This window comes from Parathielavia appendiculata, assembly GCF_033297405.1.
Source record: "Parathielavia appendiculata strain CBS 731.68 unplaced genomic scaffold N657scaffold_1, whole genome shotgun sequence".
Classification (NCBI taxonomy): Eukaryota; Fungi; Ascomycota; class Sordariomycetes; order Sordariales; family Chaetomiaceae; genus Parathielavia; species Parathielavia appendiculata.
In genome coordinates this window covers 4375303-4399628 of record NW_026944220.1, presented here as the reverse complement: position 1 = coordinate 4399628, position 24326 = coordinate 4375303, and the positions used below count along the sequence as shown (strand labels likewise).

The following is a 24326-nucleotide window of genomic DNA, read 5'->3' as shown; positions in this document are numbered from 1 at the left end:
AAGTACTGGCTGAGACAGGTTCTGTCCGCAGTCCTCCCGTTGATCTTTCGTGAACTGCCGTTAAGCTTACAGTGTGGCTTGTCGTCTAGCGTGTTAGAGAACGCCCGGTGTTCTGCCCCAAGGCAGCAGGACCCATCTGGGGTGATTCGCTCAAGCAGAAACGGAGTTCTTGCCCAAGCTCTGGAATTTGATTGAGATCAAGTGGCTGCCCACTTAATCTACCTTGCATCGGTCAGATGGTGATTGGCAAAGATTGGGATGCTCGTTGAACCTCTGTTGAGGCTGTGCGGTTTGGATATTGACTGGGCAGAGTTGCGGGCGAAATTGAAAACCCCGCCCTTGCTGCTGCGAGGTGGGGCCAACAAGACACCACCATCACCAAGGCGTTTTCCATGATTTAAACTTCGATGACATTCTCTGGTTCTCACAGCCTTGTGCGGGAGAGGCCTCAGAATTATTGATTCATCATATCCTGCTGCACTCACAAATTCAAGCTCGCCAGTTTGACAATATCTCACTAGTCTGAGCGGATCTTGTGCCCCCGACTTCTCTCTTGAGACATCAATTCTATTTGAACTCGGCTTCATGCGCATTGCCTGTAACTTGGCTTAACGCAGATCATCAAACGCTGCTTATACTGAGAGCAATGCAATCTGATATGAACGCTGCTCTCATCCTTCTTTGTCGGGTATAGCAACCGAGTGCTGTCGGAACCATCTTTCAACATTGAACTTTGTATGTCGCTTGTGTTACACAGAACTTCCAATGCATTGGCGCGTTACATCCGGCGTCACAGCCACTCGGCACGTCCTCGCTATCCTTAACGATAACGATTTATTTCCATATGGCTTGAAACATATGTGCACAATCGTAGTAATACAGGCTGCCGTCATGCCAAGGGAGCTCATGTTGACATCGATCCGGGGTCGTGGTTGTGAGCAACTGTAGTTAAATTTGAAGTGTCAATATGATGAGTTGGCAGCCGGGCAAATACTGTTGTGGCCAGGCTTTGAGAAGTTGTCCACATTTGATATGAAAGATACTGCCGAATCAAAACAGATCTAGTGGGATTAAACACCGGAGAACTCTGCTTGAATAAAGCCATCAATTCTGCTGTGTTTTGAGAGTACTGCACTTGAAGATCAAGGTACATAATAAGTACGGTAGGTTTCTCTCACAGCTGTCATATTGAACGATCAAACACATCATGGTTTGTTAGCGTGGCACATGGCTGGCCCTGACGAAGACAAGGCAGAAGAAAATTTGAAAGAGAAGGAACAAAGACAAAGATGGATAAAAGAGGATATAACCAGAGGGCGGAGAAAGAACAATGAGTAACGCTCAATATCAAGAACCCAGCATCCAGGTAGGTAGTGTAAGCCAGGATTGAAATTCGTGTAACAATGTATGTTTCCAAATACGGACGACGTGAAATAACCCCATGCCACTTGGTTCGGCACCTGCCGCGGTTGCTTGGCTCACCAGCTTCAAGCGAACCAAGAGTTCTGAGCAGGATAGCTTCTACAGGTGGAACAGCAAACAGCCACATCTAAGCAAAATAGACTCGGTATCAAGTAACAATGGTACAGTCAATCCGAAGACATCTGGGCTGCGTTTGACTTACTGACACCGACGCAGGGCCTGGAACTCCCTTCGTACATCCTCGCGGCGCTGACAGCTGCCGGCGGTGCCGTCGGATACGCGCGGACCAAGAGCAGGCCCAGTCTGATTGCGGGCACTGCAGTCGGTCTCCTGTGTAGGTCTTCCTCTGTTGTCATTCGTCACGGGTTCAATTAAGTTGCTTGCGCTGACACTCATGGGACATGTCACCAGATGGCCTCGGCGGCTACCGCATCGCCAACAACGAGCCCTACGGCGTCGAGCTGAGTCTTCTCGCCTCCATTGTCCTGGGCGGGTCTGCGTTCCCCCGCGCCATCCGACTTCGCAAGCCGGTACCCATAATGCTGTCCTTGTTTGCCGCGTACGGGCTGGTTACCTTTGGCGACGCATTCCGCCGTACCTTGTAACGAACGAAAATAGCCGGGTATTGGCGGGGGTGAGGGTGCGTCAGGAGGAAAAAGAGATATCATAATGTACAGCGCCGAGTGTTTTAGGGCTTCCTGTAGCCCATGTTATACACAGCTGCCGCTTCTGGACGTCGCATCTCGTCCACAGTACAACTGCCCGCGTCTCCTGGTTCATGTTGTGTAATGCGATATGCTCTCGCCTCTTCCCATAACTACCATCAAATCGCCGACACGGAAATGAGGAGATATCGAGAGAGTTCGGCGGTGATCAGCATGGACCGATGGTTTAGGAGTTTTCTTCGATTTCCTTCCACTTCTGCCGTATCCTGGATCGCTTGTCCTGAACCCCGTTCCGGTTCTCGTCCTGGTTCTTTGACCGTTCCGCCCGGAGGCATTCGACAAGTTGTTGTTTGGCGTCGTTGCACATGCCGACTGCCTTCCATACGAAGCCCCTAGCGTGGCATTCCTCGAGTGCGATCATGACCTGCTCGCAACCTGAAGGTGAGAGTTAGGGGCATGCGGATGACACAGTTGTTGGCGCGGGGACATGTCCCTTACCCGAGTTGTCCTTGGTGTGTAGGAGGGGATGCATCGTGAAAAGCGGCCAGGCGGCTTGGGATCAAGATGTTACGTCGGGCAAGACGGTGTTGGAAGACACTTCCATGCTCAGCCAGGTGCCGCGAATTCAGAAGCCGCCATTCTCGACTTCCGGAGGGTGAGTGGGTCATCCCGAAAGCTTGGACCATGGCCTTGTGTCGATTGGCCCGATGGGCATCTCGCTCCAGGGCCTCACTCACCTCATCTATTCAACAACGACGTCAAAGTTAAGCAGGACGGTTGAGCATTCTGTATCCGTCACGACAGCCATGGCATCCCAGTCAACACCAGCGAAGAGGCAACAAGGTCAGACGCCAACGGGCACATTTTGAGACCAAGTTTTGACTGTTCCCACAGACCTTCAAGTGCAGTACAGCACTTACAAAAACACGCTGCAACAGCTCGCTCAGAAGATTGGCGATGTCGAACAAGAAGCCGAGGAGCACAAGTAATATTCCCCTCTGATGACCTCATTAGGGCAATGCAGGCCCGTTTTTTCAGGAACACTGGCGTCTGCGCCGGATTTGCATGAGCCGTGGTTCCCACCTCACCGCTTGATGCTGCCCTCTCACCGCTCATCACTAACCGCGCCGGCAGACTTGTTCTTGAAACCCTCGAGCCCCTCCCCGGTGACCGCAAGTGTTTTCGCATGATAAACGGCGTTCTGGTAGAGAGGACCGTCAAGGATGTCGTCCCCGCTCTGCGGACCAATGCGGAAGGGCTGAAAAAGGTACTCGATGACCTTGTCAAGCAGTACAAGGCGAAGCAGGATGAGCTCGAAAAGTGGAAGGTATGCGAAGATTCTCCCCGCCTACTATGCCGTCATACCGTCAGTTCTGACCGTCCCCAGAAAAAGAACAATGTTCAGGTTGTGCAATCATGAGATTCCAGGCGCCCTGGATTAAGTGACCGGCAATGGGCCGCCCCAGTTGCCATGTCATCAACGGATTCTAAGGGTGTGGTCAGCCAGTGTACACCAAGCGGAGATAACAACAGATATTAGGAGACGGGCGACGGGCGACGCATGCGCTTGCCTTTACACCCTCCCACGCGCCTGAGGCTCGCTGTGCAAGCCCAAGCGCTAACCGTCACTCAACCCATGGGAAAGAAACCGAACAGCCAAAGCAAAAGCAACAACTTGCCTGCCAGGCCGATGACATCTAAAGAGTCTCCTCAATTTATCCCGCAGGTGTGCTGAGTTGTCCCACATGCTGTCCATGCTGCAGCTTGGTGGCATGGACTGTTGCAATGCCCAACCGGCAGTCCAGCCAGCCGGTTGGGCTGCGATGGGATTGGGCATGCGGTCTTCAAATGGGGGTGGGGTGACGTCTCTTCATGAAACTCGACAGGAATGCCCAAGGAAACTGGTTGCTGTTCAACTTGTTGTCGATCCCGAATTACACCGGCTGACATTCTCAAAGAAGTCGTTGAACACAGGAAGGTTCGTTCCCAACCTGTCTAGAAATCTGCGGCTGATCTGGATTTAAAGACGCGAGATCTTGCAAATCTAATGGATATATCATCCAATAAAATGACTGAGCCTGTGCTAAATTCCGTCATTGGCCAAGAGGGAGACATTTACCACCACTCAGGTCTCAGTTGTACATCGCTTCTGAAGTCTCTTGATTTAAGGGACCCTCCAACCACGAAGCAGAGAATTCCAGCCAGTCGACTCGACCAGCCTTCGATCCAAGGTCTACCTATCATCGGGACCGTTGAGTTTCAGTCACTCAGCCTTCCTGTTCCTGCTGGCATGTTTACTGGCGACAGCCATCGTCCAATCGTTCTCCTCTTTCTCAGGCGCGGAGATGTTCTTGGCATACTACTACGTCCGTACATCGGAGTGAATGTCTCAATTTCACCGAGAAGTAACCTTTCCAGAGTGTCTCTTAGGGAGAGCGACTATGGAAAGTGCTGAAAATTGAGAACACGCAGTTTCCATCACTAATCCCGCACTTGCCGCCAGCACACAGCCCTCGGCTCTCGGACAGTTGTTTTCGATTCACCGCTCCTGACGGGAGACAAAATCGATGCCGCAGACACTCGTGTCGCAGCCCGGACTAGCCCGTCCTGGATTTTTGCACAGTTGTCTCTATCTTGGCTCCAACGCTTGCTTATGAATTGCGCAGTATCCCAAAGACACTAAGACGCAAGGCCACCCTGGACGGGATCCATTGGGATGCAAGAGATGGTCCATGTTCATGAATCTGGCCTGCATGTACGTAGCGTAACTAGCTCTTGGAATCCTCTGTAACCCCACCATGAAATGGCCTGAGCTCTGTTGAGCCAGGAGTTCAGAACAGTGGGCGTTTCTGGTAGCTGGACTGCGGCCTTGACGGGTAGAAATAATACAGGCAACCAAGTTTTAGCTCTCAACAAGCAGGAAGAACGAGGGGAGGCACGGAAACTGGAGACTTCAGAAGTCAAGGTAACGGTTATCGATCTTTCAATGTGCTGTCTTGGCGGTGGAGCTTGTTGTCATGGCCGGGGTAGCTGGGTCGAGCGGAACCCACTTCTCCCGCATTCCTCTTTTCATCCGTCTTCCATCTTTCCAACGCAACGACCCCACGCGTGTGCGCTGCAGCCTCTTGCATCCCAGTTTCGCCGCGCATCGCAGACCCAAGCCGGACACTAGATTTGCGACCAACTCAGACACCACCCACTCGGAGCACACGCAGCACCGAGCCTAAACCAGCAAGAGACAAGGCTGCTCCATTTTATTGCTCCGACCAAACCGTCGCGGGTACCGGTACAAACGGCCAAGGTACGTCTGGTTAGCCATGTGCGCATGGCCTGGTAGTGTCGCGCATCACGGCGCATCGCGTCGACCGTAGCGGGGACGGGACTGGGATCCCTTGCTGGACTCCGCATCATCGTCGCGCAGACACTCTGCAAACTTTCCACCCTTCGGATAAGCAAAGCTCTCTGACGCGGCTCTGCAGGTATTCCACGAGGCAGGCAATCAAGGCCTGGCAGCACAACCAATCTGCAGTCCGCAATTCGAGGCCGTCCTGCCCCGTGCCGACCTTCCCCAACCAACCGGCTATTGCGTTGCAACCCTGGTGTAACCGCGACACCATAGTACAGAGGGACTTCGCGCGTGCAGTTGAGCTCCGGCGACACGGAACACGCACCTCATCGACCGGTCAGACGGCTGCACTAGACATCTCAGCAAGAAGGCAGAGACTGTTAGTCCCGCAGCAAGGCGATCCGGCTGACAACGAGACCTTACTGGGCTGTCCCTCCGGCTGTCGGCTACTGTTGGCAAGGCCCGCAGTTCTGCATCCCACACACAATCCTTGCGGCCACCCACCAGCGCGGCTCACCCCACGATACCTCATCGGGCTGCCAGTCTCGGCCAACCTGCCGGCACGTCATCGCCACCCCTTACCCCCTAGGCTACCTCCACCCCACCTTGGCCCCCAGCTCTCAAGGCTTCCTTCCTTGTTACAGCCTGAAAATCGGGCAGGGGAGCCAGTTAGAGCACGCCTAGGACACGCGAAGAGGTACCGCTTGACGCAGCTTTCGCAGGTCAAGCCTGTCAGAGAGAAAGTGGCTTCAAGCCCTACAACCCTGCAACGTGTCCGACAACACATCACCGACTCTATCCCCGCTGTGCGATCTGGCAGTCCAAGGAATTTACAAGAAGCCGGCATCCGCTGCAGGTAGCCAAATATGTCCGACTCTCCCCAATCCAATCCAAAGGATGTCGAACAAGGTGCACCGTCGGGTGACGAGGAAGCACAAATCATGAACGACCCTCAGGACCCACACTCGACCGGGCTCGGCTATGAGTTCGAGGTGAAGGAGCAGGACCGGTGGTTACCCATAGCCAATGGTACGTCATGCTTCCCTTTCCTTCCAGGTCGCTTCTATGAACCTTCCACTCGACCATGATTCGCGTGCGCCTGCGGTGGTGACGGCTCCCTCCCCGTCGACTTCCGCTTGCATGGCGGCGAGAGATTCTCCTTGGCTGGCGTTTACTGGCGTCTCTTCTGCGCTGCCTATCAGACAACCGCGCGTGCCAACGGCAGCTCCACGTCCATGTCGGGCCATTCGTCGCCCAAGTCGCCGCTGCAGGCGGCTCGCGCTTCCTCGTCGTCGTCCAAAACGGACAAGGCTGATGTCTACGATGCTAACATTCGCAATTTTGCGCCAGTGGCTCGCATCATGAAGACGGCGCTCCCCGAGAATGCCAAAATTGCAAAGGAAGCAAAGGAATGCATGCAAGAATGTGTCAGCGAGTTCATCTCGTTCATTACCAGTGAAGGTAAGCCTGTTACGGACCCCGTGGGACGTGCCATGTTGGCTCGGGATATGATGAGGCTGACCTATCACAGCATCCGAGAAGTGCCATCAGGAAAAGAGGAAGACTGTGAATGGCGAGGACATTCTCTTCGCGATGAGCTCTTTGGGATTCGAGAATTATGCTGAGGCTCTTAAGATTTACCTCTCCAAGTACCGCGAGGTACGGCTGCCAACTCTCCTTATCCTCTAGTTTGTTCGCTAATACCATCTCAGCAGTCCCAGTCAAATAGGGGCGAGAACCAGCAGAACCGGCCCAACAGCCAAGGGTACGGCGCCACCGCCGGCTCGAACTCGGCGGGTGGATTCGGCGCCGGTCTGCCTGGCCAGCAGGAAAGCGCGGATGCGCAGGGTTATAACCTCTACGGCGCTCAGCCTGGGCATAACGGTGCGGGGACTGACTATTGACCGTCCTCGACCAGAGTCCTGCATGGCCCGCGCCCAGCCGTTGGATTTACTTGGAGTGCTTTTGACTTTCTCGCGTTTGTATAAGTACGACCCGGTCTGGGGCGGCAGGTCAGCCTTCTCTACGCTGTCGCTGTCTACCTGTGCCGGAGAGAGTATACATTAGGGCTGGTGGGGTATTGGATTGGCGGTAAATGTGAATGGGAAAGGCCGGAGGACGGCATGATATGGTAGGAGTCAGCTTCTTTTTTTTTGTTTGTTTTTCTTGTTCAGGTCGGTTTTTGCGGTAGAATAGGCGTTCTCGTCTACGGATTACACGTACTGTGTAGTAACGTTGATGAGTGTTTCATGAATCGAGGCGCTACACATGAGCTTGCAGCCAATGATGCCCGGGCATCGACTAAGAATCTGACCGCCTTCCTGGCTGAGGTCGCGGCTCCACTGGGCACGTGCCATTCGCGGGGAGACGTGTCGGTTGGTTTTAAAAAATGTTGTACGAATTACAACACTTTCCTTCGATGGCTGTGGTGGATACACCGGCAGAAGCGCAGAAAGTTCCCCAAGACTGGGACCTCGACCGACAAGTTCTCTTGTCTGCCACCATCAATCGAGATGCGTAGCAACAATTATGGTTGATCAACTGCTGCTACAAATCTCTGCCACAACACCAAACACCGTCTCTCCCTTGACTCTCTCACTTCTTCTCTGGGTTGAGTTTTTTTCGCCTTGTCTCTCTTGTCTCGCCGTCGACTCCCGCGCGCAGCAGACTACGCCACCTTCTCCCTCGATTCTTTCCAACATTCAGAACAAGAGCCAAGACATCTATCATGACGACGGCCCAGCCATTCATACCGCGCAGTTCCGGACCCACGTTCGCATCCTCTCCGATCAAACCCATCCTCCGAAAGCCCACGTCCTCGGTCCTGGGCACGCGACAGCGGCGGTCGGACGACTCGGGGGATGACGGCGAGGATGAACCCCCAACAAAACGACAAAAGAAGACGGTCGTTTTTAACGAGGATCTGAACATGGTCAAGGAAATCAGCGGCAAGAGCCTGGAGGAGGCGAAGCGAGAGGTGCGCCAGGCCCTCGAGGCGCACGCCCGCGGCGACGACGAGGACTACGATAACCTGAAGGACATCTTTTCGCCGAGTCCGAGGAGGAGGAAGAAGGAGCTGCAGCTGCCACTTACGTCGGAAGAAGGCGATGATGACGACGACGACGAGGAGGAGGATGAAGCGGCGTTGGCGGCAATAGAGCAGGATTTGATTGTCTACGTCGTGGCGCTGACCGGGTACGTGCCGCTGCTAGGGCGGTCGTGCTCGGGGCTGCTGCGCAGCGTGCTGCGGTGCGCCTGGCTAGAGCGGGACGAGAGCTTTGCGCGGGCGTACATCCAGCTGCTGGCGGCGCTGGCGTCGGTGCAAGGGTCGCTGTTCACGCAGGTGCTCACCATGATGGTAGACAAGTTCACCGAGACGAGGCACGCGTCGAGCGTTGCCGGGTTTCCGCCCGTCGACCCGGAGACCAAGAAGGCGTGGCTGCATGTCGGGCTCAAGTACCTCCTGGAGCTGTTCCCGGCGGGGCAGCACATAATTCTCAACCTGGTCGCGGCCAAGTTCCCGTTTTCTGAAGAGTCCAAGGCCACGCACATGGAGTATATCGATCATCTGCTCCGTCTCAAGGCGGCGAGGCCCGAGTTGGAGCGGGATATCATGGAGCTGATTCTTTCGCGATTGGTCAAGCTGGATGTAGAGATGACGCTTGACCTGGAGAACGATGACGACGTGACCACGAGGGCGGTGTTGCGGCAGCTGGAAGCCTCGGACGCTAGGAATGAAGACGAGGACGACGACAGCGATGCCGATTCTGTCCTGAGCGACGAGGACGAGCTCAATGAGGACGCCAAGCGCGTGCTTGCGATCAAGAGCAAGCTGGAAACGATGGATGCGATCCTCGACTTGCTCTTTTCAATTTATACCCCTGTGTTTGAAGACCCCGACACTCCGGAGGCCATTGAGGCGTTCCAGGACCTGTTGAGCGACTTTTCCAATGTCATCTTGCCGGTATGTGCTCCTTCTTCAGACGTCTTGTGGTCGATGACTAACGGTTGAACAGCATCTCAAGTCGCGCCACACCCAGTATCTACTCTTCAAATTCGCCATGAAGTCTAACCAGTTCATGGAGATGTTCATTGGGACGCTATTCAATCTTGCGTAAGCCCCTCGCCCGGATCCCAACATCGAGGTATACACATTCTGACGTCTGTCAGATTCGAGTCGAATCGGCCACCGGTCGTCAAGCAGGCTGCAGTTGCTTACTTGGCAAGCTTCACTGCACGCGGGGCCAGGGTGCAGAGCGAGCAGGTGCAGATGATCACCAAGACATTCCTTGACTATATGGATCACTACCGCGCAATCCACAGCAACTGCCGCGGTCCCGATGTGCGACGGTACAGCCAATACTAGTGAGTTGTTTCGTGGGGATTGTTTAAAGCATCAGCATGCTAACCATTCGCAGTGCATACTTTCAGGGATTGCTCTATGTGAGTCGCGGCAACATGACTGAGTGTTGGGTTCCCTCGTGTACTGACCTTGTGGTGCTAGATCTTCTGCTTCCGCTGGCGAGACTTGATCGATCGGGACCTGTTACCCCCTACCCTCGACTGGGACGATCCGGCATCGTTCATTGGGCAAGAGCTCCCTTGGATGACGGGCCTGAAGCCCAGATTGCAGGCCAACATTGGCAGCAAGCTCAACGTGCGCCGTCTCCCCTTTTCCCTTTAGCCCTTGGATAATCACTGACTGGCGGCCTTTTAGCCACTGAAATGCTGCTCCCCGATAATCGTGGACGAATTCGCCCGCCTGTCGCACCACCTCCGTCTCATTTACATGTCAGTTCCACTTGTAACCCTCCCCTTCCATCCCCGCCCCCACAGTTAACATTTTGTTTTCGTTTTGTTCTAGATACCCGCAAATTGAAAAGAACAAGTCGGTCCACCTCTCGCAGTTCTTCACGGGCAGCTACGCCACGGGCGGCGCACTTCGCGACACGGGGTTCGAGTACGACGACGACAAGTGGACGCACCTCGAGGCGTGCTTCCCGTTTGACCCGTTCCAGCTGCCGGTTGCAAAGCGTTGGCTGGATCTGAAGAACAGCTATGTTGCGTGGACGCCGATGGCGGTTCTTGATCGGGAGGGGGATGGGGATGAAGAAGAGGATGGGGATTTGGAGGATGATGATGGCGATGAAAGTGAAGTTGGTAGTGATGGTGGCGTAGCGGTGGGGTTTCAAGAGGATACGGCTACTGATGAGGAGGAGGGGGGTTATGAGTGAGGGATTGATGGCGGCAAATGGATGATAGTGGCGAGGGTTTGGTGGGTATGTATCGGTACCTGTGCCCTGGGCACGAAGAAGGAAAGGGGCAAGAGCCAATGTGCGGAGCTGGGATGGGGTTCTTCTTTTTACGTTGGGAAGTCTTGATGGTATGATGGGAGGTTATTTTGCGGCATTGGCGTTGGGGTAAACGAAAATCAGGAGCATATCAGCGGCGTTTTTATCTCTGGGGGCGGTCATATAATTGCGGGGGTGGGAGCGATGGTCGACGAAATGGAGGAAGCGAAGGGCATGACATTGACCAGTTAGACATGGTCTCTCAACGCGAGTGTATGAGATGGAAATACATCCGAATTTGTAAGAAAGTTGTTAGATGTTACTCGTTCAAGACCGTCAGGCGTCAAGCCTCATCTGGAAGAAAAGATACCTTTACGGGCCCATTATCCCTGGGTGTGCCAAGGAGACATGCATGCTCGTCATACTGGCTTCACGTGGGTCTGCGCGCGTTAGAGCTGGAGCACATTTCACTTCGTTTCGTTGTTTGTTCCTTCTCGCCCTGTTCTGTCCAACGCTCTGTTCAAGATGCAACCAAAGTAGTAAGCTCCGGAATTCCGAGAACAGCTGGCTGAGATGCAGCACCGGCAGACATAGCAGCCCTGAGAAGGCCCAAATCCGGCGGGCCCAGGTATGGACGGCCCAGGGGCAGCACCGGCATCGCAAAGCCGAACTAGGTCAGACAGCTCGAGATGGACGTGATTCGCATCCGCGACATGCTCGAGGCCGCTGCACGTGACAAACATACTCTCATGGACGAGAACCGATGCCATGCGGAAGCAAACCCAACAAGTCTCAAATGAGTAGTCGTTTCCCTTGACGCTGGATCAGGAAGTGTCACTCTGCTGAACGAAGATGCTCTCGCCGACTCCGGTCCGACTCATGAGCGCGACACTCCAGCAGACTGCCTCAGCATGATGGGTATTTGTTTATGGTCATCGTCAGCTTCGATTAAGTCGTGAACGTACCGAGCACGTACTTACATCAGCCGTCTGCAGTCAACGGACTCGCAGCCCTCTCCTTTAAAGAAATATGTCAAGGCCCTGACGATATGACCGACATGACTCCAACAGATATTGCAAGCCGTCATCGACTTTATCCTAGCTTGATTCATCACCGATTCTGCGCTTTTGCCTGAATCTAGGACGACGCTGACCTTCAAAAAGTCTGGAGCATGTCTGCCGCGGCCGTATGTTTTAGTCAGATTGCCTGCCCATTTCCCTTTGCGGCTGGCATGGATAGGCAGGCTTTTGAGAATGTTGTTAGGAGGTTTATTATACCTTACTTAGCAAGCCCACTGTTGCTGTGAGTTTGAAAGCGGCCCGTCGGTGTCTCGCCTGTTGATGGAATGAGCTGGTTGCAGGTAGGGTAATTCGGTAGGTAGGTAGGTAGGTGATGAAGGAGACGAGTACGTGATGGACCGAGTTATTTCTCTGTGACAAAGAGTCAGGTGAACATTTCTCTCGTCAAATTGGTATACCTAGATCGGTAAAGGGGAGAAAACAGTCCTCGCAAGGGAACAACAAATACAAATGGAAAGACAGAAAAACGTAAAAAAAGCTCGCCAACCAGCCCTATTCCCGCGCCGGTCGAATAGAGGTGGTTGGCTACGAAAAACTCGACTGTTTTCCCTTATCTTGTGGCGAGTCAAACCCACACGATTTCGGTTGTTGAAGTTCCAACCATGCTCCTTCCCAATGCCGCTGAGCCAACCAGGGGGTGGTTGACTCTGTGGGAGGCGGATCCTGTATATGAAGCACTGGCAGGCATTGAGGCCTGGATTGGGGTCAAATCGGATGAAAGGGAGAAGAGGGACGGGCTGGGGACGGAGGGCTACCTGACCCCGAAGCCGATGTCTGTCTGATAGAGCTCGGTCAGGCATGAATCACTCGAGGGAGGGAGTTAACTGGTAATGGTGTTCTCAGGGATAAAGAGCATGAGAAAGGCGGAAATGAGAAAGCCAGCGGTGTTATGGGGGTGATATTGGTTTAGACTTCTCGTGGAATGAAAGCAACACTTCGTCAAGAGCCCAGGAGACAAGGAGAACACTTCCGTTGCAAGTTGTAAATGAGATACTCCCGAGTCGCCGGGTTGCTTACTTCCTCTGTTGTCTCTGTCTTGTCTTTACCGTGCTACCACTGTTACTCATAAGAGTCTTGTGCTGAGCTATCATTGTCGCCGAAGAAGCCACTTCCTGAGGCAAGAAGAAGCCGAATGAGGTTGAGAATCAGTGAGCAGATAGTTCAAATCTCAGGTTGACCACCAATGAAGACTATGGGAACCAGTGGGAGACTACAAGGGCAACATTAACATTTCACGAAGAGAGCAACAACACTACACCTAGCTGGAGTTGTAGCTTTGAGTTAGAAAAGGAAGGTGATCTCGTAGAGCGACACTTGGACTGGTATTTTGGGAGTCAATAATGGCAAGTTACCTGAACGTCCGCCTCGGGTGGTATGTGCGCTGATACAAGCACAATGTAGGTACCACCAGACAGCTGCTGCTTCGGCCCACGGGGAGCTTACCTTATTCAGGGGTAACCAATATCTACGTAGTGTTGGCCCAGCAGCGCCATGGACTGGGGACTTGTTTGCCCCTGACTACGGTAAGGCACCTTGCCTGCGATGTACAAGACTCGTACAGTAGTACCTCAATGTCGGGAAAACGTGCTGTAGTAAGATGAGTCTTGAATTGCTCAGCGGTGGGAGGGCGCCATCTCCTCTCCCTCGCAATAATAAATGCACTTCAATCCATCTTGAGCAGGCAGACCAATTCAATCCTACCGTGTCAATGCATTAAAGCGTGTCAATGCATTTAAGGGACGCGCCGTGCGCCCCGAAACGCTGGCTAAACACATTGGTAACTATTGATCACCTCCTCTTCCGTCGCTGTTTGATGTGGTTTTGCCCGCAAAAGGAATCTGCAACCAAGAGCTCGTGTTCCTGAGACGACTGGGGGCATGCTGCGCAAGGGTTGGCGCCTGCGGTGTCGAGGCGGGCCGAACAAAAAGAATCTCGGACAACAATTCTCTTGGGCTTGGTTCATGGCGGCAGACTCGGAGCTTGCTGGGAGCCGATGAAGGAAGCGTCGCCGATTGACCTGTTTGGTCTTATTGCCGAACCGAGTCAAAGTGGTGTTACCAACAGAAAGATGCAAAAGATTTTGTCGGACCATTTCGAGCCCCCACTGGCACGACCAAGCCATTGTAGGCGTCGCATTGCAGGAGCGACGTGCATGCGAATCCCCACCGCTTCTTCGTGTTACTGTGGCCCACGGCACACCAGAGCCGGAGGATTTCACATCTTTCCGATGTCAGCGCATGTTGGGCAGTTGTGTTATTTTTCTGCGAGTTCCTTGGGGCGGCCAGTCCCAATGCCTTTCTTTCAATAGTTCGATACGTGGTGTGGGCGATTGGTGCCAGAGGAGCGGTGATTCAGAACCTCAGATCAACAGCAGATAAATTTGCGGGGTGTGTCCGTACGCTGATACGAGTTGAGATATCTGTACTCCAATGTTGGGTGGTGGCAGCGGGGGAACACTTCTCCACGTCTACGTGCATGACTGCATGTGGCTAGCTGGCGTCTAATGCATCTTTTGTGGCGACGTCGTCAGTGGATTCTTGAGGAGGATTACCAGACAAAGAGTTGATAGAAAGTGATCGAGCTATTCGTAGTGATAATAATTTTGTACCTACACTAACCCCTGGGAACGGAAGCATCGGCCCATCCCGGAGATCACCCGGGGGCCATGGCCGGGATGCGGCGAGAGTACGGATGTACGTAGCACGAACGATCGGCCGCCTGCCTGTTTGTGGAAGGGCTGAATTGACCGAGCTCCGCCCGGCTGCCACAGGCCGAGCGGGCCAATGCGGAGGTGGCCATCGAATGTCATGTCACCAATTGCAGCCAGCCAGTTGAAGAGCCTGGACGTCGACAAAATCGACCCTGCCCACATAACATTGAGAGATATTAGTGTACCGGTAGTGTGTAGTGCTAGCGTCGATCCACGTGGCCTATGGAGTTCTCGATGAGCCCCTTTCCGACGCAGCTGAACTTTTTAGCAGAGAGAATCTGGAAGGCCTGGCCAGTGTTCATGGTAAATCGATTTTCGGGTCCGGTGGAGTCCGGTCTCGACCGAGGGAGACAACCTGGAAGCGTTAACGTGGAGATTTGCATGGACATCGTGCTCAGCTATTGTAGATTCTAGCAGAAAGCGAGAACTAATCTAGTACGGAATATCTCCAACAATATCTAGCAAAGATCTCCGTATTGTACTGTAGTCGCCTAACTTCCCTGATGCGTGTGAAATGGAAGGATGGAACGTGGGCTGCTCGCATGAACCCCGTGGGGCAGACGTGCACTGCCACTAATTGTTGCTTCTGTTTTTACCAAGACAGGGCCCAGTCAGGGGAGTATTGTACCTTCGTACCTTTGCTCGGGTGCAGCGGATAACGTCTTTTTCCCCATTTCGTTCTTTCAGCTTGCTCTCAAAATCCCTGCAAACGATTCGCAGCCAATGGCCAGACAAAAAAAAAATACCAACTTTTGACCCTTTCTCCAAGCCAAATTCCAAGGCTGAGTAAATTGCTGATGGAGACCCGAGCAAACTACGCTATTGAGTTTGACTTGTCGATAGCCTGTCCCAGCAACTGGGGTCAATCCTCCTCCCTCCAATAGCCCCGGACAACTTGGCACCAGAAGGAAAAAAGAAACGAGGGGCCACACTGGGAGTCTGGGACATGCACGGCCGATCACCAGACTCTGCGTGTGTCCCGGAGCAGACCTGCCGATGAAGTGGCTCAAGTGGGAGGAAGATGGGAAAATATGGCATTGTGTGTGAGCTGTGACGAACTGGTGATGGTGAGTGATCCACCTCGTATTGACGACTACTCTCGCAGCCACGGGGCACTCGCATTGGCCAGCCCGCCCGGATGGGGTCAAGCCATCCCCGGCAGTCCTCTCTGTCATTGCAGGGCAGGCGATTCGCAGGTTTCTGGACTGGGGCACGAGAGCGAGCTGTGATCTGGCATTGCATCTTGGCATTTCCGTCTCTGCATCTGCTGCTGGACAAATTCAGCCCTGCCATGTTGCGGCAAAACATCTCTGTCGCCGACTCCCAAACCACAGCGGCAGGCAACCATGGCCATCCGTGAAATCAATCACCGAGCCGGAGGGTGTCCCAGATGTGATCGTTGGCTTATGAATACTGGTTCCTGAAGTTCGCACTGCGATCTCAGGGGCAACCGGCCCTCGCAAATTACCTGCGCGAGGATCATGGCAGCCACCTCTGTCATTTCTTTAGCTGCCCCAAGCTCATCACTCGGCGCCAGAGCGAAACCCAAAGGTTTGAACGAGAAACCCCATCGACATGCATGCCTTTGAGAGCGCTTCGCCTGTTGTCGCTGTTTGATACGGAGTACGGCTCTTCTGCATGGTCCAATGTTGGGTTGCAGTGAGGACCCTTGTTGTTGCGCTGACCGTCCACAGCACAGCACAACCCCTGCAATCTTGGACGCCGGGCTGGCCCAAGATCGAGGAAGAACTAGACTTGGCCCACTCTCTCTCGCTTTTCCCTGTTGGCCAATGGCCAGCCCAATTGCTCGGCGGGCCCAACGGGTACCTGCCCCTGTTCAGCCATTTCTCCAAGCAGCAGGAGAGGAACCCATCGTCCACGGTCATGTCACCCGTCACGGTCACGGCGGACTCGGCACCATGGGCCGAACGTGTATATCTTAGGAACACCGCCCCCCACATGGTGTCTTTGCTCCCCCTTTGCTTCTGCTTTCCTCCGACCCTGACACTCGTTTTTGCTGTCCTGTCCAGTTTGTTGGTGTTGGCGTCCGCTCTCCGGACGCACCCACCTTCACAATGAAGGCCTCGCCCTCAAGGACGCTCGTTTCTTCTCTCCTCCTCTCCGCCGTAAGACTCTTTACCTCGCTGTTGAGCCGGGCTCGGCCAAGCAACGGCTTCTTTCTTTGCTAACATGTGTGTCCTGTAGCTCCCATTCTCGCTTGCCCAGCTCTCCATCCCCGAGGATCTTCCGTCAGGCTATGAGTATCAAGGATGTTATACCGATGTACCCGGCCGGACCATCAACAGCGCCGCGTATGCGGATGGCGAGGACATGACAATCGAGTCCTGCCTCGCCTTTTGCGCTGCCAAGGGTTTCGCCTACGCCGGCACAGAGTACTCGGTTGAATGCTTCTGCGGGAGCAGCCTTGCCGCGGGAACCGAGAAGGTAGCCGACTCGAACTGCAACATGCCTTGCTCCGGAGACGCCACCCAGCCTTGCGGAGCCGGAAGCAGGCTATCGCTCTTCTACACAGATAGCCTGACTTCGTCTGGGCCGGCACCGAACCCGGGCGTCAACGGTTACACCCACGTGGGGTGCTACGCGGAGGGGACAACAGGCCGTGCGCTTACTTACGGCGCCGGCGGCATCCCGGCCGCCGAGATGACGGTGGCCAAGTGCACGGCTGCCTGCCGCGCCGCCAACTACAACTTTGCCGGCGTGGAATATGGTGGCGAATGCTGTATGTGAGGCCCAACCTGCTGGCCGGGAGCATGAACTGACTCGGACAGACTGCGGTAATAGCATCGTCAACGGCGGTGCCCCCGCCACCAGCGGCTGCGCCATGACCTGCAACGGCAACAGCACCGAGCTCTGCGGCGGCCCTGACCGTCTGAATGTATACAGCTACGGGGGCCAAAGCCCTTCGGGAACTTCCTCCGCCGCCGCGTGAGTTGTGATATTTGTATATCCCCATGCCCGGGCTTCGATTGCTGACAAGTCCCAGTACCTCTACCGGCGGCGGCAGCCAGCCGACTGGACCCTCCCAGCCCGAGACCGTTGGCAACTACGAGTGGTATGGGTGCCGCACCGAGGCCACGGCCGGGCGCGCTCTGAGTGCTGCCACCTTCGCTTCCGACGACATGACCCTTGAAGCGTGTCAGGCTTACTGCTCCGCCTACACGTACTTTGGCGTCGAGTACTCCCGCGAGTGCTACTGCGGAGACAGCTTCGCCGCCGGCTCCGTCGCGGCGCCCGCGTCTGAATGCAGCATGACCTGCATGGGCGACTCGAGCCAGTACTGCGGCGCCGGCAACCGCCTGTCTGTCTATGCCAGGGACGGCACTCCTCCGCCGAGCTCAACCACTGGCGCGCCACCGGCCACGACCACTTCCCCGCCGCCCGTCGTTACCGGCGTTCCTGAGGGATGGTCGTATCAGGGATGCTGGATCGACGGGAAGCAGGGACGTATCCTCCAGCATCAGATTCCCGACAGCCAGGCCAACACCCCCTCGACGTGCGCCAACGCCTGCGCTGCGGCCGGTTACATAATTTCCGGCACCGAGTATGGCGTCCAGTGCTTCTGCGGCAATGCCATCTATAACGGCGGTGAAAAAACTGTCGACTCGCAATGCAGCATGGCTTGCCCCGGCGACCCGACCAAGAAGTGCGGTGCTGGCGACCGTCTGAGCATTGTTTCCGAGGGCGAACCTCAGGCCTATGCTCCTCCCGCCCCGAAGCAGACTGTCGGCGACTGGACATACCAGGGCTGCGCCGAAGACAACCTTAACGACAAGCGCACCTTCGTTTGGCAGATCATCTACCCTGGCATGACCCCTGAGATGTGCCTGGACCGCTGCGCACAGTTTGGCTACCATGCCGCCGGTATGGAGTACGGCCGGGAATGCTACTGCGGCGACCCGGCCAACATGGCGACCGCCGGCGCCACCTTCCGGCCGGAGAGCGAGTGCGGCATCACCTGCGAAGGCGACCCGACGGCCATCTGCGGTGGCCTCAGCCGTCTCTCCACCTACTTCTGGACTGGCACGCCCAAATACTCGTGGGATTTCCCGCAGGATTGGCGGGCCGGCCGGTACGAGTTCTTCGCGAACGGTGTCAACATCCCGCTCATTACCCAGGAAACCATCACTGGCAAGGTGTCGTTCATCTCCAAGCACGGGACGGGCCCTGGCAACGAGACTGGCGCCTACGAGCTGGACGTCGCATCGCGGACCTTCCGTGAGCTCCACCTCAAGACCGACGTCTTCTGTGCCGCCGGCGTGACCCTGCCTGACAAGGCCGGTCGTCAGCTCAACGTCGGCGGCTGGGCTGGCGATTCGACCTATGGCACCCGTCTGTACTGGCCCGGCGACACCCACGACTGGGAGGAGAACGTCAACGTGCTCAAGCTCCAGGCTGGCCGCTGGTATCCTACCGCCATGGTCATGACCAACGGCTCCGTCTTGGTCGTTGGTGGCTTGATCGGCTCCAACGACAAGGCCGTTCCCTCGCTCGAGATCCTGCCGTACACCGGACAGGCCCCGCTGTACATGGACTGGCTGGACCGCACTCACCCCAACAACTTGTATCCTTACCTCTTCGTCCTGCCCGGTGGTGGCATCTTTGTCCAGTACTGGAACGAGGCCCGCATCCTCGATCCCGTTACCTTCGCGACCACCAAGGTCCTTCCCAACGCCCCCGGCGCACCCAACGACGACAAGGGGGGCCGCACCTATCCTCTCGAGGGTACTGCCGTGCTCTTCCCACAGAAGTACCCTTACACCGACCCGCTCGGCGTCCTCATCTGCGGCGGCGCCACCACGGGTGTCATGAATGCCCTCGACAACTGCGTCTCCATCTACCCCGAGGCGGCCAACCCGAAGTGGGAGATCGAGCGCATGCCCTCGAAACGTGTCCTGACGTGCATGGCCCCGCTCCCTGATGGCACATACCTGATCGCCAACGGCGCCCACCACGGCAACGCCGGCTTCGGCCTGGCCACGGACCCCAACAGAAACGCGCTCCTTTACGACCCGTCAAAGCCGCTCGGCTCGCGCATCACGGTCGCCGCCAACACCACCATCTCCCGCTTGTACCACTCGGAAGCCATCACGCTCCTCGACGGCCGTGTCCTCATCTCGGGCTCCAACCCGGAGGACGGCAAGAACCCCGAGGAGTACCGAGTCGAGGTCTTCATCCCGCCCTACCTCCTCAGCGGCAAACCCCGCCCGACCTTCAGCCTGGTCAACAAGGACTGGGCCTACGGCCAGGCCAACATCGCGTTCACGCTGGGCGCGCCGGCCCGCAACGGCGCCATCACCGTAACCCTGCTCGGCTCCGTGTCGAGCACGCACGGCAACTCGATGGGCGCCCGCACCATCATGCCGCGCGTCTCGTGCACCGGCACCAGCTGCACCGTCGACGCGCCGCCCAACGCCAACATTTGCCCGCCGGGCTGGTACCAGTTCTTTGTGCTCGACGGTGGTATCCCCGCCGTCGGTGTCTATGTCCGCATCGGTGGCGATCCGGCACGCCTGGGTAACTGGCCGCAGGCTCCGGGCTTCTCGACGCCGGGTATCTAAATCGCGGGAAAGGGAGGGTGGAGAAGGAGGCTTCTTGATATATATGATGGTTTTACTATTCTTGATGCGTGCTGGAATGATGATGCGTTCTTTTTGGTTTGAGGCGATACGTTCATTAACACCCGGGGGAGGAGGAGCAGACTTGTTTTGGAGATAATGTGTGCTCTTTTTCTTTTTTTTCCTCCCATTTTATTTCGAATAATCTCTCCAATATATATGCCTTAATCTCAAGTCTGGGATTGGGGTCATACATGCTTTGGGGGCTTGACAGGCTGTTGGGCCATGCTTGCCGTGCTTTCACGATTGTTGATGTTGGGGGTTGTGCTAATGGCAAAAGTATGGGTGACTGTCACACGCTTCCTGCCCTTGCACGACAACGGCCGCTTGAAGGGCTCAGGTTTGAGACAAGCTTGTCTGAAGCTTGCAGTCCCTCTCATGGCTTCGTTCCTTAGTTCGGCAGTCATGCTTGCGACCTCTTTTCTGTGGCAGAACCAAAATGGTTAAGGATTCAATGGTCTCCGAGGCCCTGTCTCTATCCCAGAAGCAGGTTCTTACTCGACGGATGGGATAATTCCATGATCAGGACTCTGCAACGAGACGGTACGAAACAGTCCGTCGGATTTCGAGGCTGAAGTAATGCCTAGAGATCAAACAGAAGGCACTCCCAAATGGTAAAGATGGTCCTATATTCAGACAGGCATAAACACTCGAGGTCGTTTACGTTTTGCTGTACTAGAGGGTAAGAGATGATGAAGACATACACGACCACTCCATACCTGATCTGGCCAGCCTTTTAAGTGCCTTGATCACACGTTTGTCGAGATAAAACCGGGTCTCAATAACTAGTAGGGAAGGTTTAGCAACGCCCCGATCAGTCCTGCCATCAAAACTGCCATGTCTATCATCACCGGCATTCCAGAGCAAGTCAAAGACTCGTCCACACCGGACCGTACCTGTTTCTTCTCTATCTCCCTCTCCTTCACTTTGGATCCCTCACAGGCATGGCTGGAACCGATCTGACTGGGTTGGGAACCAGGTTTTGGATACCGAGCAGTCAAGCGTCCGAGCAGTCAAGCGTTGTCGGCGAGGGTGTCAACACCGGACATTTCTCATCGTCAACGTGGCAGATCTCGGTCTGCTGAGGACACTTAACTCCCCGTGTGCTTCAGTTATTTCGTGGCAAAAGCAGCACCTCTAACCCTTCAAATGTTCACGTCACAGCGTTTTTGAGCGGGCAATATGTGGTAAAGTTATCCCACGCCATGCTTGCGCGCCCCGGTGGAGCAGAAAAGTCCACCACACTGAGGAGCTTGTCGCCCGACATGTTTTTCAGGTATGAGTCCCATCCGGACTTGGAGGGCATTTTGCCTCTGGAGACCAAATGAAGGTAGTCTTCCTGTCTCAGCTAACTGGGTAACCCGTTCCATGCCCCTTGGCTAAGGTACCTGGTCCCTTACTGCCCCTGACGCAAGGCCGGGCCATCCATCCGCTGCACAAGTCCTCATGTCGAAGCAGCTTCGAGAACTGAGAAAGCCGTCTCAGATTCGAGTACCAAAGTAATAGATGGCTAACAGCACCCTGTTTATGTATAGGGACGGACAGCTTGCCCCCAAATCCGGGCACTCCCTTCGTGCTCTCGACCTCACAAGACAACAGCTCCTTACGGTCTGACCGTGCGCACTGCTTATACCGCGCAGTGCTAATAAAATGCTGCCATGATTTGAGATGAGCTTTGTATACAGCCCAAACCTGGTTCGCTTGCTACCGTGAACCAATTGGTATGGAAGCAAGAAAAGTAGAGGTGATGCTGCCGCTGCAGTTTCCAGTGCTTGTCTCCCCTTGACTAGGGGCCGGTGACGTGGCACGCCAACGAACAAACTATGACTGAATTATAAACCATCAGAATCTGTTATATTGGATTACGACTCACCCGTGGCGTAAACTTTGAGACGCTATATGCTGATATCTTAAGATACTATTCCGCTTCTCGACGATTGTTTGATTATGTATAATTGTATAACGTTAAGTACTCCGTCCATGTTGCTGTGGGCTTGGCTCGTTACCGGGCAACCATTATTGCCAAGCGATATGCCCCAGTCCGGCTGACAAAGCAGCGCCTCATGGTGCACATTGCCTGCTTCTTTGATGTCATGAAGCTGCGCCCCACAGCGGGGCCTCACCGCCTTGAAGCCCGATTTCAACCTCACGCTCGTCGCTGATGAGAAACGAGGTGAAAGGGAGGGTTTGGCCACTCCTTTCTCTGGACATGTCGACCAGGCGAAGCTCCTTAGTGAGACTGACGTCTGATATTGATCTACCTAGGGCCGCAATTTATGCAGCAGTGTTGTTCAGATCTAGCTTTGCGTGATCTGGCTGACTTGCGTCTGGGGTCAACCAAACCTTGAGAGGAAACATGTTGGCCGCCGCCGCTCCATTCCCCCCATCAAAAATCCCAAATCGATGCCTTCCCTCGAAGCCCCACCCATACGTGTTCCCCCGAATGTCCGTCCCAAATGCCTGTACTTGCCATCTGTGCGTGCCTCGGGAGATGTATCTTATCCTTTCATAACGGGCATTACCAATCCTGAACCACATTCAATGTACTGACCGAGCTGCCTGGTCTGGAGCCGCTCAAAGGTCCTCGTCATCGTCGGGCAGGGGCGCCTCAGCGGCCGCATGGAGCTCAGCCTCGTACTGTGCAATGAGGTTCTGATCGACCTGCACCTCGGCGGGAGCCAATGCAGGGGCGGCGACGAATTCCTGGTTTGTCGTCGTTAGTAAAATGGCCCGCATGCGCCCACGCGTTCAAAAAATCCAATCGTACCAGAGCAGCGTTGCCGACGAGCTTGCGGGCGAGCCAGAGGAAGGGCTTCTCGAAGTTATAATTCGACTTGGCCGAAATGTCGTAGTACTGGAGGTTCTTTTTCCGGTGGAAAGTGATGGTCTTGGCCTTCACCTTGCGCTCCTTGACGTCGACCTTGTTGCCGCAGAGAACGATGGGAATGTTCTCGCAGACACGGGTGAGATCACCTAATTCCGCATTAGCACTCCTCTCGCTAACACTCTGTTTGGCTCATCAAATCAGGTACGTACGGTGCCAGTTGGGGACGTTCTTGTAGGTGATGCGGGACGTGACATCGAACATGATGATGCCGCACTGGCCGTTGATGTAGTAGCCATCACGGAGACCGCCAAATTTCTCCTGGCCCGCAGTGTCCCACACGTCGAACTGAATCTGACCAAAGTTCTGCAAACTTGTCAGCGCCAAGTCATCGCAATCGCCCGATCGCACGGCTGACAGAGTACGACATACGGTGCTGAAGCCGAGAGGGTGGACCTCGACACCCAAAGTGGCCATGTATTTCTTCTCAAATTCACCAGTCAAGTGGCGCTTGACGAAGGTGGTCTGAGCCAGGCAATGTTAGTACGGGCTGGCACATGGTGATCTGGCGCTCACTGGGAACCCCAACTGCGGCGCAGAGTAAAAGTCGCGATAGCGGGCGCCAGCGACGACAACGGGGGACAACTCACCTTGCCGGTACCACCATCGCCAACGAGGACCAGCTTGAAGGTCGGGATCTGGGGCGCCTCAGCCATGTCGTGTGGATGTGTGGATGGGTGGTGATCAAGTGCGACGAGGAGTCAGCTCTGGGCAACCCACGTTAGCTTTGAGAGGCGAGCGAGAAGCTTTTTGTAGAGATCGGCGATGAAAAAATCGTCGTCGAGTAGAAGCGACCGGAGGACGGGAATGGCAACGCACTTTTTTCGAGGTTCTGGAGGCAGTGGGAGAGGTGGTTGTGGTCAGGTTGCAAGAATGAGTGGGGGGAGTGATGTTGTTTTCAAAGGCAGCTTGGGAACCACAGCAGCAGCCTTGGACGAAAAACTCGTTGGGCGGCGGGGAGTCGAGGCACGTGATCAGAGTGGCTCGTGCGGCACAGGAAGCTCTGCCTTGTCTTTCGAGCGCAAGAATCTGAAAGAAGCTTTGGAGCGAAAAAGAATCGCCGACATGTGCTCAGCTTTTATGACAACACAAATGGCCTGTCAAGCCCTTGCAGCATTTCATGATCTTCTTCACGGCGCGAAAACACACATTGGGTGATTACTAATTGCAACAGGCCGAACGAAGCGTTCGAGTTCATCTGGATGGGCCTTCGTTAGGCTCGCAGAAGCATGTTGCTGCCTGCTGCAAATGCGTCATGACGAGTGGATGTTTTCAGCTTTCGAACCTGAAGCC

At 55.0% G+C, this 24326-nt stretch overlaps 7 protein-coding genes across 7 annotated transcripts; 5 read left to right on the top strand and 2 right to left on the bottom strand.

Moving 5' to 3' along the window:
* Positions 1-1330: 1330 nt before the first annotated feature.
* N657DRAFT_686902 (uncharacterized protein) lies at positions 1331-2381 on the top strand (the record flags this gene model as incomplete). Its single annotated transcript, XM_062796856.1, has 3 exons — positions 1331-1366; positions 1639-1756; positions 1834-2381. The coding sequence occupies 3 exons, from the start codon at positions 1331-1333 to the stop codon at positions 2025-2027; spliced, it is 348 nt and encodes a 115-aa protein (XP_062653375.1). The 3' UTR covers positions 2028-2381.
* On the bottom strand, positions 1834-2672 carry N657DRAFT_640258 (UPF0287-domain-containing protein). Its single transcript, XM_062791936.1, has 2 exons — positions 2586-2672; positions 1834-2522 (listed from the first exon to the last, which is right to left on the bottom strand). The coding sequence occupies exons 1-2, from the start codon at positions 2617-2619 to the stop codon at positions 2314-2316; spliced, it is 243 nt and encodes an 80-aa protein (XP_062653374.1). The 5' UTR covers positions 2620-2672; the 3' UTR covers positions 1834-2313.
* Positions 2633-3670, top strand: N657DRAFT_86126 (uncharacterized protein). The gene is made up of 4 exons (XM_062797564.1): positions 2633-2930; positions 2982-3072; positions 3222-3414; positions 3481-3670. The coding sequence occupies exons 1-4, from the start codon at positions 2795-2797 to the stop codon at positions 3505-3507; spliced, it is 447 nt and encodes a 148-aa protein (XP_062653373.1). The 5' UTR covers positions 2633-2794; the 3' UTR covers positions 3508-3670.
* Positions 3671-5868: 2198 nt separating this feature from the next.
* Positions 5869-7510, top strand: N657DRAFT_85705 (histone-fold-containing protein). Its single transcript, XM_062797563.1, has 4 exons — positions 5869-6462; positions 6784-6894; positions 6965-7092; positions 7149-7510. The coding sequence occupies exons 1-4, from the start codon at positions 6300-6302 to the stop codon at positions 7335-7337; spliced, it is 591 nt and encodes a 196-aa protein (XP_062653372.1). The 5' UTR covers positions 5869-6299; the 3' UTR covers positions 7338-7510.
* A 340-nt stretch (positions 7511-7850) lies between these two features.
* Positions 7851-10996, top strand: N657DRAFT_610081 (RNA polymerase I-specific transcription initiation factor RRN3). The gene is made up of 7 exons (XM_062790315.1): positions 7851-9397; positions 9450-9547; positions 9604-9798; positions 9852-9876; positions 9938-10090; positions 10151-10224; positions 10298-10996. The coding sequence occupies exons 1-7, from the start codon at positions 8162-8164 to the stop codon at positions 10665-10667; spliced, it is 2151 nt and encodes a 716-aa protein (XP_062653371.1). The 5' UTR covers positions 7851-8161; the 3' UTR covers positions 10668-10996.
* A 5592-nt stretch (positions 10997-16588) lies between these two features.
* Positions 16589-20092, top strand: N657DRAFT_677194 (copper radical oxidase; the record flags this gene model as incomplete). The annotated part of the gene is made up of 4 exons (XM_062795969.1): positions 16589-16639; positions 16719-17253; positions 17303-17459; positions 17518-20092. The coding sequence occupies 4 exons, from the start codon at positions 16589-16591 to the stop codon at positions 20090-20092; spliced, it is 3318 nt and encodes a 1105-aa protein (XP_062653370.1).
* A 2286-nt stretch (positions 20093-22378) lies between these two features.
* Positions 22379-24019, bottom strand: N657DRAFT_640250 (ras-domain-containing protein). Its single transcript, XM_062791935.1, has 6 exons — positions 23853-24019; positions 23624-23740; positions 23406-23498; positions 23186-23339; positions 22917-23122; positions 22379-22852 (listed from the first exon to the last, which is right to left on the bottom strand). The coding sequence occupies exons 2-6, from the start codon at positions 23687-23689 to the stop codon at positions 22724-22726; spliced, it is 648 nt and encodes a 215-aa protein (XP_062653369.1). The 5' UTR covers positions 23690-23740; positions 23853-24019; the 3' UTR covers positions 22379-22723.
* Positions 24020-24326: the final 307 nt, after the last annotated feature.